General features: G+C 45.6%; 1 protein-coding gene across 1 annotated transcript in view; it reads left to right on the forward strand.

Annotated features, from left to right (window-relative positions):
• Positions 1-9,136, forward strand: part of LOC128694451 (serine-rich adhesin for platelets-like) — a 16,844-nt gene extending 7,708 nt beyond the window's left edge. The window contains exons 2-5 of the mRNA XM_053784579.2: positions 1,802-1,896; positions 2,234-4,398; positions 5,171-5,340; positions 6,020-9,136. Of these exons, the coding sequence (XP_053640554.2) occupies positions 1,802-1,896; positions 2,234-4,398; positions 5,171-5,340; positions 6,020-9,001 (5,412 nt within the window). The 3' untranslated portion in view covers positions 9,002-9,136. The remainder of the gene's footprint in view (positions 1-1,801; positions 1,897-2,233; positions 4,399-5,170; positions 5,341-6,019) is intronic.
• Positions 9,137-13,125: the final 3,989 nt, after the last annotated feature.

The following is a 13,125-nucleotide window of genomic DNA, read 5'->3' on the forward strand; positions in this document are numbered from 1 at the left end:
TAGGTTAGGTTAGGTTAGGTTAGGTTAGATTAGGTTAGGTTAGGTTAGGTTAGGTAAGGTTAGGTTAGGTTAGGTTAGGTTAGGTAAGGTTAGGTTAGGTTAGGTTAGATTAGGTTAGGTTAGGTTAGGTTAGGTTAGATTAGGTTAGGTTAGGTTAGGTAAGGTTAGGTTAGGTTAGGTTAGGTTAGGTTAGGTTAGGTTAGGTTAGGTAAGGTTAGGTTAGGTTAGGTTAGGTTAGGTTAGGTAAGGTTAGGTTAGGTTAGGTTAGGTTAGGTTAGGTTAGGTAAGGTTAGGTTAGGTTAGGTTAGGTTAGGTTAGGTAAGGTTAGGTTAGGTTAGGTTAGGTAAGGTTAGGTTAGGTTAGGTTAGGTTAGGTTAGGTTAGGTTAGGTTAGGTTAGGTAAGGTTAGGTTAGGTTAGGTTAGGTTATGTTAGGTTAGGTTAGGTTAGGTAAGGTTAGGTTAGGTTAGGTTAGGTTAGGTAAGGTTAGGTTAGGTTAGGTTAGGTTAGGTAAGGTTAGGTTAGGTTAGGTTAGGTTAGGTTAGGTTAGGTTAGGTAAGGTTAGGTTAGGTTAGGTTAGGTTAGGTTAGGTTAGGTTAGGTTAGGTTAGGTAAGGTTAGGTTAGGTTAGGTTAGGTTAGGTTAGGTAAGGTTAGGTTAGGTTAGGTTAGGTTAGGTTAGGTTAGGTTAGGTAAGGTTCGTCAGCAAACAGGATAAGTGTTTCCTGACGCGAGTCTAAGTCATAAGATGACCCATCAGTTTAGCTTTTGGTCATCTGACCGAAGCCTTCCACTAGCTTACCAGTCCACTCCATTAAAAATTAAAATTAGTCGAAATATCTGACAGCTGCAATATCGGACAGTTATAATATATGACAATCATCTACTCAAGACTAAAATGGAAAGTGAAAAAGAAAAAGTTTGTTTTTGGCACGCTAGTCATTGTATGAGTGTGTTTAGCCGGGTGTTATTTAGGGAAAGTGGTTAAGTTATATTATTTATACAGAACGTTCCTTTTATTGAAACCCTGATGGTTATATGTGATTAGGTCAGTGTTTCTAGCACTGCATAACACTGTAGTGTTGTGTAGTGCTGTGCGGTGTTGTGTGGTGTTGTGTAGTGCTGTGCAGTGTTGTGTAATACTGTGCGGTGTTGTGTTGTCTTGTTGAGTGATGTGCATTGTTGATTGTTATTCAGTGATGTGCAGTGTTGTGCAATGTTTTTGAGTGTTGTGCAGTGATGCACAGTGATGTGTAGTGATGTACAGTGATGTGCAGTGCTGTGCAGTGATGTGCAGTGAGGTGCAATGAGGTGCAGTGATGTGCAGTCCTCGACTACTAAACACTCATTACTCTAGCGTGGTTCATAAACATTTACATATATGATTATAAGTCTCCATGAAGGTTGTTGACACACTGTACACTCCTCTTGTACTGTGTCAGTGTGTGTGTGTGTGTGTACTCAACCATATGTGTATGCTGGGGTCGATTCACAGCTCCTGGAGCCACCTCTTCACTGGTGTGTGTGTGTGTGTGTGTGTGTCAAGGACAGAGGAGGTTGAAAAACTGATTACCTTAGACTACCTCTACTGTTTCGAGGATTGTAATGCATCTGAATTCGACTGATGAAACTGCCCAGTGGTGTACTTGTCTTACTCAACAATCTTTCGATATTGTATATACCATTCACAATAAGAAACACATTCCTGTAATCTAACCTGCTGAACAGGCGAAACGTTTCGACAATTAAGATATCTAAGCGTTGCACATGTCTTACCTCTGTGCTCACATATTTACCATGTACAGATGCTGCAGGAGGTGTTAGTGTTGATGTCAACAGCAGCAGCAGTAGTCTCTTGCTGGCCTTCACCTGACTCTCCTCACACCTTCATCTACTACAAGTAAGTTCTTGCCTTCAGTTTCTCTGTGGTACGTTTCATAATTGACATAACCTAACCTTCAGCATGAAAAAAAATCATTACGAAATGTTTGATGAAAATAACCACTTTATTAAATATGTTTATATCATCGCAAAATTATTAGTAACGTAAGTGCAAAGTGTAAACATTTGCTGAAAGTGTAAATATTATGTTAAATTTGTGCCTATAACATCAGTGAGCCCTCAAAAACACTAAAGAATTTGTGTGTAGTGAAAGCCTAAATAGAAATGTACTTATTTTCTTGCTTACTTATTTTCTGCTTATTTATTTACCAATTTACATATAATTTTCGTCGCAGTCCTCCCGCCGACGGCGCCCCGCCAGCAGACATCCAGTTAATGATGTTTCAGGCAGCTAACTCCGACCTGCAGCAGCCTCACCCTGCTGGGCACTTCACCTTTCTCAGACACGACAAAGTACCTCGCTACAACCATGCTCCTGATCCCTCTCCAGCACCACGAACCTCTGGTGGTGATCTACTAGACAAAGAGACTTCTGGCCGTGATCTTCCAAACAGTCAGATTTCTGTTCGGGAGCTTCCGGACAATCAATCTTCTGTTCGTGATGTCTCAGACAACCAGTCTTTTCGTGAACTTTCAAATGTGCACATCTCAAGTGGTGATCTTCCAGATATTCAGGTTTTCGTTACTACTATTCCAGACAACCAGACTTCAGTTGGTGAGCTTCCAGAAACTCAAACCTCAGCTGGCGTTCCAGAAATCTTAACTTTTTCTGGCGAGCTTACAGACACCCAGACTTCTGCTGGTGTCCTGCCAGTTAGTGGCCTTCCAGAAACTCAGACCTCTGTTGGTGATCTTGAAACCACTCAGGCGTTTGGTGATCTTCCAGATACCCAGACGTTTGGTAATATTCCGGTTATACAGATATCTGGTGATCTTCCAGTTACCCAAATGACTGATATTCCAGCCATCCAGACGTCTGGTGATTTTCCAGAAACCCAGAGTCCAGCTGAGAATCTGTCAGTCACCGAGGTAGCTATTGGTGACCTTTACGACATTCAGACCTCTGTAAGCGACATTACAGACAACATGGTCTCTCCTAGTGAGCTTCCAGAAACTTTTACCTCAACTGGTGAGCTTTCCTTAATCCAAACCTCAAATGACGATTTTTCAGAAAATCTAACATTTGCTGGAGAAGTTACTGATACCCAGAGTCCTGCTGATAATCTTGCAGAAACTGCTGTTATTGAGCTTACAGATACCACAACCTCTACTGACGAACTTCCAAATACCCAGACTTCTGTTGATTTGTCAGAAAACCAGAACTCTTCTGTTCATTTTCCAAATGGCAAAAATTCAATTGGCGATCTTCCAAAACGCCAGAGTTCTAGTAATCTAGAAGCAGAATCTTCTGTTGATTATCATCTAGAGATAGGCACACACACGACCGATGGTTATCTTCAAGATATTCGGAAATCTGATGGTAATCTTTCAAACACTAGTTCTGATCGTGATCTTTCAGAAACTAAGAACGCTGCTGGAGACATTCAAGAATCTCTGATTTCCGCTAGTGACAGTCCACATATCCAGATCTTTGTTGATGCTCTTCCAGTCACAAGGACTCTTGTTGGCCATCTTCCAGACATCCAGACCTCTCCTGATGACCTTCCAGATGTCCAGACATCTGCTGGTGACTTTCCATACAACAAAACTTCCATTGCTGACGTTCCAGACGTAATGACTACTGCTCCTGACCTTCCAGACGTTCAGACGTCTGCTACTGACGTTCCACACCCCCAGATCTTGAATAGCAATCTTCCTGAGATCCAAACATCTACTGATTTTCTAGGCATTCAGACCACTGCTGATGCCCTTCCAGACACCCAGACCACTGCTGATTCCCTTCCAGACACCCAGACCACTGCTAATACCCTTCCAGATGCCCAGACCACTGCTGATAACTTTCCAGAGATCCAAACCTCAGTTGGTGATCAAGAGATCCAGATGTCTGTTGAAGCGAGGGACAGTGAGTTTGATACGAAGAGTTCTCTTGGCCCTCAGCCATATATTGAGACTGTCACTGAAGGTTCCTTGTACAAAGATCAACTAAATACTCACAGTTCTTCAGATAAATCAGTAAATAAACCTCTGTTGGCTCATTTCCCTTCATCTGAGGAAGTCTTCGAACTGCCGGTCACATTTAGACACGATCTGGTCGGCGAAGAAGCAGATGACATCACCACGCCACCCAAAGATAACAAGACATTGCGTATTGAAGGCAAAACAAAGAAGAAAACGAAGACAAAATTAAAGACAGAAGTGGATCATTTGGAAAACACGCTGTATTTTGCTTTCGAACAGGACAAGAAGAAGGAAGACTTACTGACTATTCCACTCGGAAGATCAGTGGAATCCAGAGCCCAGCCCTTAGCTGATTACCCGGTCGAGCACCGCGGGGACCCCAGTAACATCTACCAGTACCACTTCCAGGACCATAAGACAGGTGAGTGTGTTCTAGCAGTGCTTACGGTACCAAGAAACAAGTGAGTGTGTTCTAGCACTGCTTCCAGTACCAGAAGATAGGTGAGTGTGATCTAGCAGTGCTTCCGGTACCACGAAACAAGTGTGTGTGTTCTAGCACTGCTTCCAGTACCAGAAGACAGGTGAGTGTGTTCTAGCACTGCTTCCAGTACCAGAAGACAGGTGAGTGTGTTCTAGCACTGCTTCCAGTACCAGAAGACAGGTGAGTGTGTTCTGGCACTCCTTCCAGTACCAGAAGACAGGTGAGTGTGTTCTAGCACTGCTTCCAGTACCAGAAGACAGGTGAGTGTGTTCTAGCACTGCTTCCAGTACCAGAAGACAAGTGAGTGTGTTCTGGCACTCCTTCCAGTACAAGATCTGTATATCAGTAACACTTTCAGAGGGAAATTTTATCCTAAATTCTGGGGCCTCGTAAATATTTTGTGGGATTAGTTAGTTTTTCAATATATTATTCTTATTTTTATTACATTTTTCATGGAGGTCTGAGACATTTTCTCACATATTCGAAATTTTAGCTACAATATACATACCGATAATTGATGGCATATTGTGTCGAAACACAAATTATCCAAATTTCAACTCAAACTTGCTTTGTGGGCCTCCAGATTAATTACTAAAATCACGTGGAAGCGTTGTAAGAGGAGGAAAACTCCACTTCCTTGAATCTAGAGCATTTTACCAGCACATTGCCTGAGAGTTCCAAGTCGTCTGAGAAGTGTCGTTCCTGCCACCAGGGTCGTACAAGTTCGGCTACGGTGACGACCACCAGTGGAGACACGAGGAACGACACCCCGACGGCGTAGTTCTGGGTCGCTACGGCTGGCACGACGCCCTGGGCAAGCAACATGTCACACATTACGTGGCAGACGCAGGAGGTTACCGTATCGTCCGTCCTGGCCAAAAAGTAAGTGTAGCTGAAGATTAAGACACATGTAAAACAGTTGGGTATCTTCACTGATGAAATGTTTCGCCTACACAGTAGGCTTCTATAGTCAAATACAGAGGAAGCAAGTGCAGTAATGAAATAAAGATGATATAATCAGTCCATCAACCTCGGAGAAAAAGTATATGAGGTGGTCAGTCCCTCAGCCTGGAAAAAGAGTTCAGTTCAATAGTCTGGAACGACCATGCTACCTTTGTATTTGACTGAAGAAGCCTAATGTGTAGGCGATATGTTTCATCAATAAAGATACTCAACTGTTGCACATGTGTCTTAATCTTCAATTTGTCGGTATTTGATACTATTGTCAACAATGCTTGGTATGCATCTCTTGGTGTGACTGTTGCTTCTGTTGTAGTTATTGTTGATTCTGCTGTAGCTTCTATTGCAGAGCTGATATAGTGACTGAAGCGTTTTTGTTTAGTGGCTGAAATGTCTGTTGTATTAGCGGAAGATTCTGTTGTAGTAACTGAAGTGTCTGTTTTAGTAGCTGTAGCTTGTTTCAGTGAGTAAAGTTTCTGTTGTAGGGACTGATGTTTCTGTAATAGTGACTTGAAATTTCCGTTGTAGTTGCTGTTGATTCTGTTGCAGCAACGGAGGCTTACCAGTGCTTGGTAATAATGTTTGACGCCTGTTGTTTCAGATCAACATCGTCCCTCGTCAAGCATCCATTGCTCCTGAAAATTCAGCCACGCCTACACACCCACCCTCCACGTCTACACGCCCGCCCACCACATCTACACACCCACCCACCACGTCTACACACCCACCCACCACGTCTACACACCCACTCACTACGTCTGGACGCTCAAACATCACGCCTGGACCCCCAACTACTACAACAACAACAACAACTACTACTACTACTACTACTTCCTCTCTGTCGTACATCGTGAGCTCAACATCCCCTCCACTATGGTGGTCATCCACACCTCCGCCACCTACAACCACCTCTACATCCCCAACACCCACACCATCAAGTCCAGTTCTCACACAGACCTCTGTAACACCCCCACCGCCTACGACGTCTTTAAGTGAGCCACCTACAACACAGCTCTCGACGCCCCTGGCTGACGAAGATCCGGCGAAACCACAGACAGCACCACCAGTAGCTACGGGACGCCCACCTATCGCTTACCCTCTTCCTCAGCAGTCTGTCAACGCCCGCCCCTCCCAGTGGTTGCCGCCCACGTTCCAGCCACACCCACAAGTGTACTGGTCAAGGCCGCGGCCTGCCCACAGGCCATACAGGACCCAGTATCATAGCAGACCCATTCCCAGCCCATTCCGTCCTGTTAACCAGCCACGCCCTCAGCTCTTCAACCCACCCAAGCCTCTCAAACCTCTGTTGTCCTACATCGGTCTTCCTAGACCAAGACCACAAGAGCAGGATGACCCAAGAATCAGTTCTGAGACCTCCAGCGCCCCAACTCTGAACGACATTGATAGCGTCATACCTCATCGAGAGGACGCACTCAACACACCATCCAACCAGACTAAGACGAACTTGCTTCGTCCTGTCAACCGGCCTCGTCCAAAACCACTTCGTCCACCAGAAACCCCGTCTCTGAGTTCCCACGATAGCACTGGGTCCGAAGAGTTCTCGGCACAGGTGGGTCCTCCTGAGTCCACAGATAACGAAATCTCGGACTCTGAAGAGTCACAGTTTGTAGAAGATATAATCTCTCACCTGCAGAGTGCGTATGACCACCCTTTCATTCGCTTGCCTGCGGGCGAGGCAGCCCTGTGGCCGCCAGCAGTGTCCCCCCTGCACTCACTCCGTCAGGGTCCTCTGCAGGGAGCACCGAGCACTGCCCTCAGTCCCCCACCCCTGACGAACAACATGCGTCCGCAAGACACTCAACCACAGCTACTAGCAAGTAACGTACATCTGCAGGATACACAACCACAGCCAATAGCGAGCAACCCCATACAAGTACTGGACACAGAACCTTCACTCAACCAGCCAACAGTGTCCATCCTTGAGGCAAACCTCAGCCAATCAAAGGTGCAAGCAGCCACTCCCGGCAGCCAATCACAGGAACACAAACCTGCCTCCAGTGCCTCACTCAACCCACAACCACCACCAATTGATTACGCCTTCATGGATGAAGATTACACTTCAGTTGAAAAATCACACATACCAATACACGAGAACACACTTCGACAGACATTGCAGCACATTGTTGACGATCTCAGAGGTCAAGTTGTCAATAGAGACGATGATGGTTTGACAGCTGAACATGATCAGTATGCAAGTGAAGGTGCCGCGTTAGTGGGTGAAAATGATGTTGTGGGAAGTAGAGCCACTACTCGTCTCCAGGACGCCTCTGATAGGCTGAGACCTGGTCATTATGTCGACACAGAGGGGTTGAAGGACTCAGATGTGGGACAGGTGGAAGACGCAAGCAGTGATCGCAGTACCAGCAGTGACCAGAGCACAAGTAAACAGAGTACAAACAGTAACAAGAGTACAGACAGTGATCAGAGTACAGACAGTGACCAGAGTACAGACAGTGATCAGAGTACAGGCAGTGACCAGAGCACAAGCAGTGACCAAAGTACCAGCAGTGGCAACAGTACAGGAAGTAACCAGAATACAGGCAGTGACCAGCGCACAAACAGTGACCATAGTACAGGCAATGACCAGAGTACAGGCAGTGACCAGAGTACAAGCAGTGACCAGAGTACAGGCAGTGACCAGGAAACTATCAGTGACCAGAGTACAAGCAGTGACAAGAGTACAGACAGTGACCAGAGTACAGGTAGTCACCAGGAAACTATCAGTGACCAGAGTTCAGGCAGTGATCAGAGTACCAGCAGTGACCAGAGTACAGACATTACCCAGAGTACAGAAAGTTACCAGAATACAGACAGTGACCAGGGAGCTATTAGTGACCAGAGTACAGGCAATAATCAGAGCACAGGCAGTGACCAGAGTACAGGCAGTGATCAGAGTACAAGCAGTGACCAGAGTACAGGCAGTGACCAGAGTACAGGCAGTGACCAGAGTACAGGCAGTGACCAAAGTACAAGCAGTGACCAGAGTACAGGCAGTGACCAGAGTACAGGCAGTGACCAGAGTACAAGCAGTGACCAGAATACAGTCAGTGACCAGAGTACCAGTAGTGACCAGAGTACAAGCAGTGATCAGAGTACAGTCAGTGACCAGAGTACAATCAGTGACCAGAGTACTAGCAGTGACCAGAGTACAAGCAGTGACCAGAGTACAGTCAGTGATCAGAGTACCAGCAGTGACCAGAGTACCAGCAGTGACCAGAGTGCAGTCAGTGACCAGAGTGCCAGCAGTGACCAGAGTACAGGCAGTGACCAGAGTACAGGCAGTGATCAGAGTACAGGCAGTGACCAGAGTACAGGCAGTGACAAGACACCCTCCACCTGGAGTGACACATACACCGCCAGTGACCCACCACAGGAGACTCCAGCAGGCAGTAGACCTGCAATTTCGTTCTTCCCACCTCCAGGAGGCTTGTGGCCTTACCTCCCTCACCAGGAGACCTCCACTCCTGATACCTCCAACCTGCCTCCACCTCCCCCTCCACAGAACTTCTGGAGTGAGATCCTTAAGCACTTGTACAACCTCCAGAACCTTGTTCCTCAGTGAGCCATCACCTATGAACAACCCCACTTCTTGGGGAATAAGCGGTAAACCCATAGGAATCATACGACGCATGGGGCACTGGTAGGGAATCAGGTTCGATCCGAGGATTTCGGCGGAGACCTCCACGTCCTTAGATCAAGAGAGTCTGTGATAAACAGCTGTACCACCGGATGGGCATTGTTAGGTTAGTATGGTGCTGGGGCTTATCTTGCGACAGATACTTGACTGAAATGGGCTAGTTGTAGTGCTGAGAGCGCTGGTTGTAGTGCTGAGAGCGCTGGTTGTAGTGCTGAGAGGGCTGGTTGTAGTGCTGAGAGGGCTAGTTGTAGTGCTGAGAGGGCTGGTTGTAGTGCTGAGAGGGCTAGTTGTAGTGCTGAGAGGGCTGGTTGTAGTGCTGAGAGGGCTGGTTGTAGTGCCGAGAGGGCTAGGTGTAGTGCTGAGAGGGCTGGTTGTAGTGTTTAGAGGGCTAGTTGTAGTTCTGAGAGGGCTAGTTATAGTGCTGAGAGGGTTGGTTGTAGTGCTGAGAGGGATGATTGTAGTGCTGATAGGGCTAGTTGTAGTACTGAGAGGGCTGATTGTAGTACTGAGAGGGCTGGTTGTAATGCTGAGAGGGCTTGTAGTGCTGAGAGGGCTGGTTGTAGTTCTGAGAGGGGCTGGTTGTAGTGCTGAGAGGGCTGGTTGTAGTGCTGAGAGGGGCTGGTTGTAGTGCTGAGAGAAATGGTTGTAGTGCCAAATGAGCTAGTTGTAGCGCTGAGAGGGGCTGGTTGTAGTGTTGAGAGGGATGGTTGTAGTGCTGAGAGGGCTACTTGTAGTGCTGAGAGGACTAGTTGTAGTGCTAAGAGGCTGACTGAAACGCTGAGAAGAGCTGTGAGCAGTCATAAGGTCTCAGCTGACATAGAAATCAGCTGACAGTGAAGATCTCAGCTGAGAGTGATGGTCTCAATTAGCAGCGATGAAAGTCATAGTGATGGGCATTAGCGCAACTTTAGTTACGAAAATGGGCATTTGAGTACACACACCACGAAATGTACTGAGAGCGATTCTCTCTCAGCTTCATCCCACACCTCAGCTATACGTACAAAGTACTAGATAACCTCAAGCTATCTCTCAGCAAAATACACAACCATACCCTCTGCCTCTCAGCTAAGACACAACCATACCCTCTCCTCAGGTAGATATGACCAGACCCTCTCCTTCTCAACTAAGACACAAACAGACCCTCTCCTTCTCAGCTAAGATACAACCAGACCCTCTCCCCCTCAGCTAAGACACAACCAGACCCTCTCCCTCCCATCTAAGACACAACCACCACACCCCTCTCACTCTCAGCTAAGACACGGCCAGACCCTCTCCCTTTCAGCTAAAGAGACAAACAAAATATTTCAGTCTGTCTCAGCTTCCCTGTCAAGCTAGACATCCCTGGCACCACTATATTAGTGCAATATAAGTTAGCTTTGGAGCTGGCAAGGTAAACAATGTTAAGTAGTCATAAGGTCACGCTGTATGTATTACGTACGACCGTTGGTCAATAAGGCAAGTGGTTTTTAGCGTTATAAATAAATGACAAATAAGAGAAATTTGGGAAAAAAACTGGAGTCACGTGGGATCTAATTTGTATTAGCCGGGTTGGATCTCACACCGGCGACTGGGTACACTGGCCTCGATCCAACGTGTGATGTATTTGTTTATGTGTCATTATTCTTATAATCATCTGGAGGCGCTAAACTCAGAGGCGTCATACAGAACCTGGGGAAATGGCAGGAAACCTTGATTGATCCAAGAAATAAGCAGTGATCTAATTTTTTAGATCACGAGGCCCTTGACGGCATCTAGGCACTATCAAGAGCTCCTCAACGGCGGCGAGGCATCATCAAGGAACCTCTCACCGAGATGAAGGCGCTCCCATCTAAATTGTAGTGTTGTCTGCAAAGATAGATATGCTGCTTTGATTTGCATCTCATGTTCGATATAAAGACGTAAATCATAACATTGTATCATCCTGTGCAGACGATACTAGAATCTGCATGAGTGTCATCCACTGAGGACGCTATAAATCTTCAAGCGGATATAAACAAAGTTTTTCAATGGGCCGCAGAAAACTATGTTCAATGGGGACAAATTTCAGTTACTTCTTTATGGAAAACTTGATGAAATAAAAGCTAGAACGGAGTATACAACACATTCTAACCACACAAAAGAGCAAAAAACTAATATGAAGGATTTAGGAGTGGTAATATGAGAAGATTTCACCTTCAAGGGTCACAGCGGTGTCATCACACCCGCGAAGAAAATGATGGGATGAATAATGAGAACCTTAAAAACAAGGGATTCCAAGTCAGTGGTGATGATCCACTTAAAGTCACTTGTTATCTCTAGACTAGAATATTGCTGTACAATGACAGCCCATTTAAGACAGGCAACTTTAGAAATCAACCTGAACTCCTTGGAAGTCAGGTGTGAAAGATACATTATAGTGTACACCTGGAAAATCCTAGAGGGACTGGTCCCAAATCTGCACACAGAAATCACTTCCTACAAAAGCCTGCATGACTTCTGGGTTTAGCGCTTGGTTTTAATTTATTCCTACGAAAACAAAAGCCTCGACAGATGATGTAACATACACTTAATGAAAAACAGGATTATTGCGAGTACACTGAGAGAACACTAAATGTAAGGAACCAAAGATTATTCACCAGCATTCCAACATACAAATGTAGGATTGCTACACGACCCCTGAGCTGTCTTCAAGAGAGAACTGGATAAGTTCCTAAGTCAGATCCTCACCAACCAGGTTGTGATTCGCACAGTAGTAACAGCCTGGTTGATCAGGCTCTGATCCACCAAAAGGCCTGGTCATGGACCGGGCCGCGGGGGCGCTGACCCCCGGAACACCCTCCAGGTAGTTAGACCAGTCAAGAGACCCTCTCCGACGTCAAGCCATCTATAGACATTTGTGAATACATGTAACGTTCACGTTAGTGAATAAATTAACGTTATTCATTTACATTTTTTAGCGAGACCTGTGCCTATCCAGGAACACAGGGAGGTGGCTGGTGGGTCCTTGTTGGCTAGGTGGTCTGGGACCTAGCGCTGGTGAGGCCAGGCTTGGGATAAACCAAGTAATTATAAGCTAGATTAGTCTGGATTAGAATTGGGCTAGGGGAGGCTGGCTTAGTGTGCATCAGTGGAAGCAGATGAGTGAGGGTTACCCACGTGACTCTTCAACATGGACTCTGACACATGCTTGAGTCCACACTGTTCAAAAAAGAATACAAAACAAGTGTAATTTGTTGTGGACTGTGTCACTCCTTGTCTCAGAACTGATGAACAGAATAAACGTCACAAAAGTGAGAACACTAGGCTTGTGTCACCTCAATAATTATGATGAGAATTACAAACACAATCCAATAAATATTATTTCCTATTCCTTGTTTTATTAACCGGAAAACAAACAACCTGAGTAGTTAAACACTAGGTCGTGACTAGCGGACGGAGAATCGAGCCTTCACTAATACTTAAACTGGTTGACCCAGACGCGTTCATCGCTTCTTGAAATATAAAATAGTTTATTACCAATGCCTTTTGCTCCAAGATACAGACCGAAGAGAAATTATAATTGGATCTCTCAGTGTATATACACAAAAATATACACCTATCAGTGTATACACACAGAGATATACACCTCTCGGTGTATATACAGGTATCACCTCAAGTCTGCACTGCGCTAATTGAATCTTCCGCATCACAAAACCAGTTGCCGCAATAATTGGTTGTGAAATGTGGCGGTCCGTTCCTTGTCCTGATGTGGCTCATCTTCCACTTCTAAGTGTTGCTGGTGATGTCTGTGGTTCATCTTCCACTTCTAAGTGTTGCTGGTGATGACTGTGGCTCATCTTCCACTTCTAAGTGTTGCTGGTGATAACTGTGGCTCATCTTCCACTTCTAAGTGTTGCTGGTGATGTCTGTGGTTCATCTTCCACTTCTAAGTATTGCTGGTGATGATTGTGCTTCATATTCCACTTAAAAAGTTTAAGAGATTCTGTGAGCAAACACCAGGATATATTTTTTTCGGGAAACGTTTCAGTCCTGGGACCTTGACTACATTACATATAGTCAAAATGGGTAAG

The sequence above is a fragment of the Cherax quadricarinatus genome, chromosome 60, assembly GCF_038502225.1.
Source record: "Cherax quadricarinatus isolate ZL_2023a chromosome 60, ASM3850222v1, whole genome shotgun sequence".
NCBI classification, from domain to species: Eukaryota; Metazoa; Arthropoda; class Malacostraca; order Decapoda; family Parastacidae; genus Cherax; species Cherax quadricarinatus.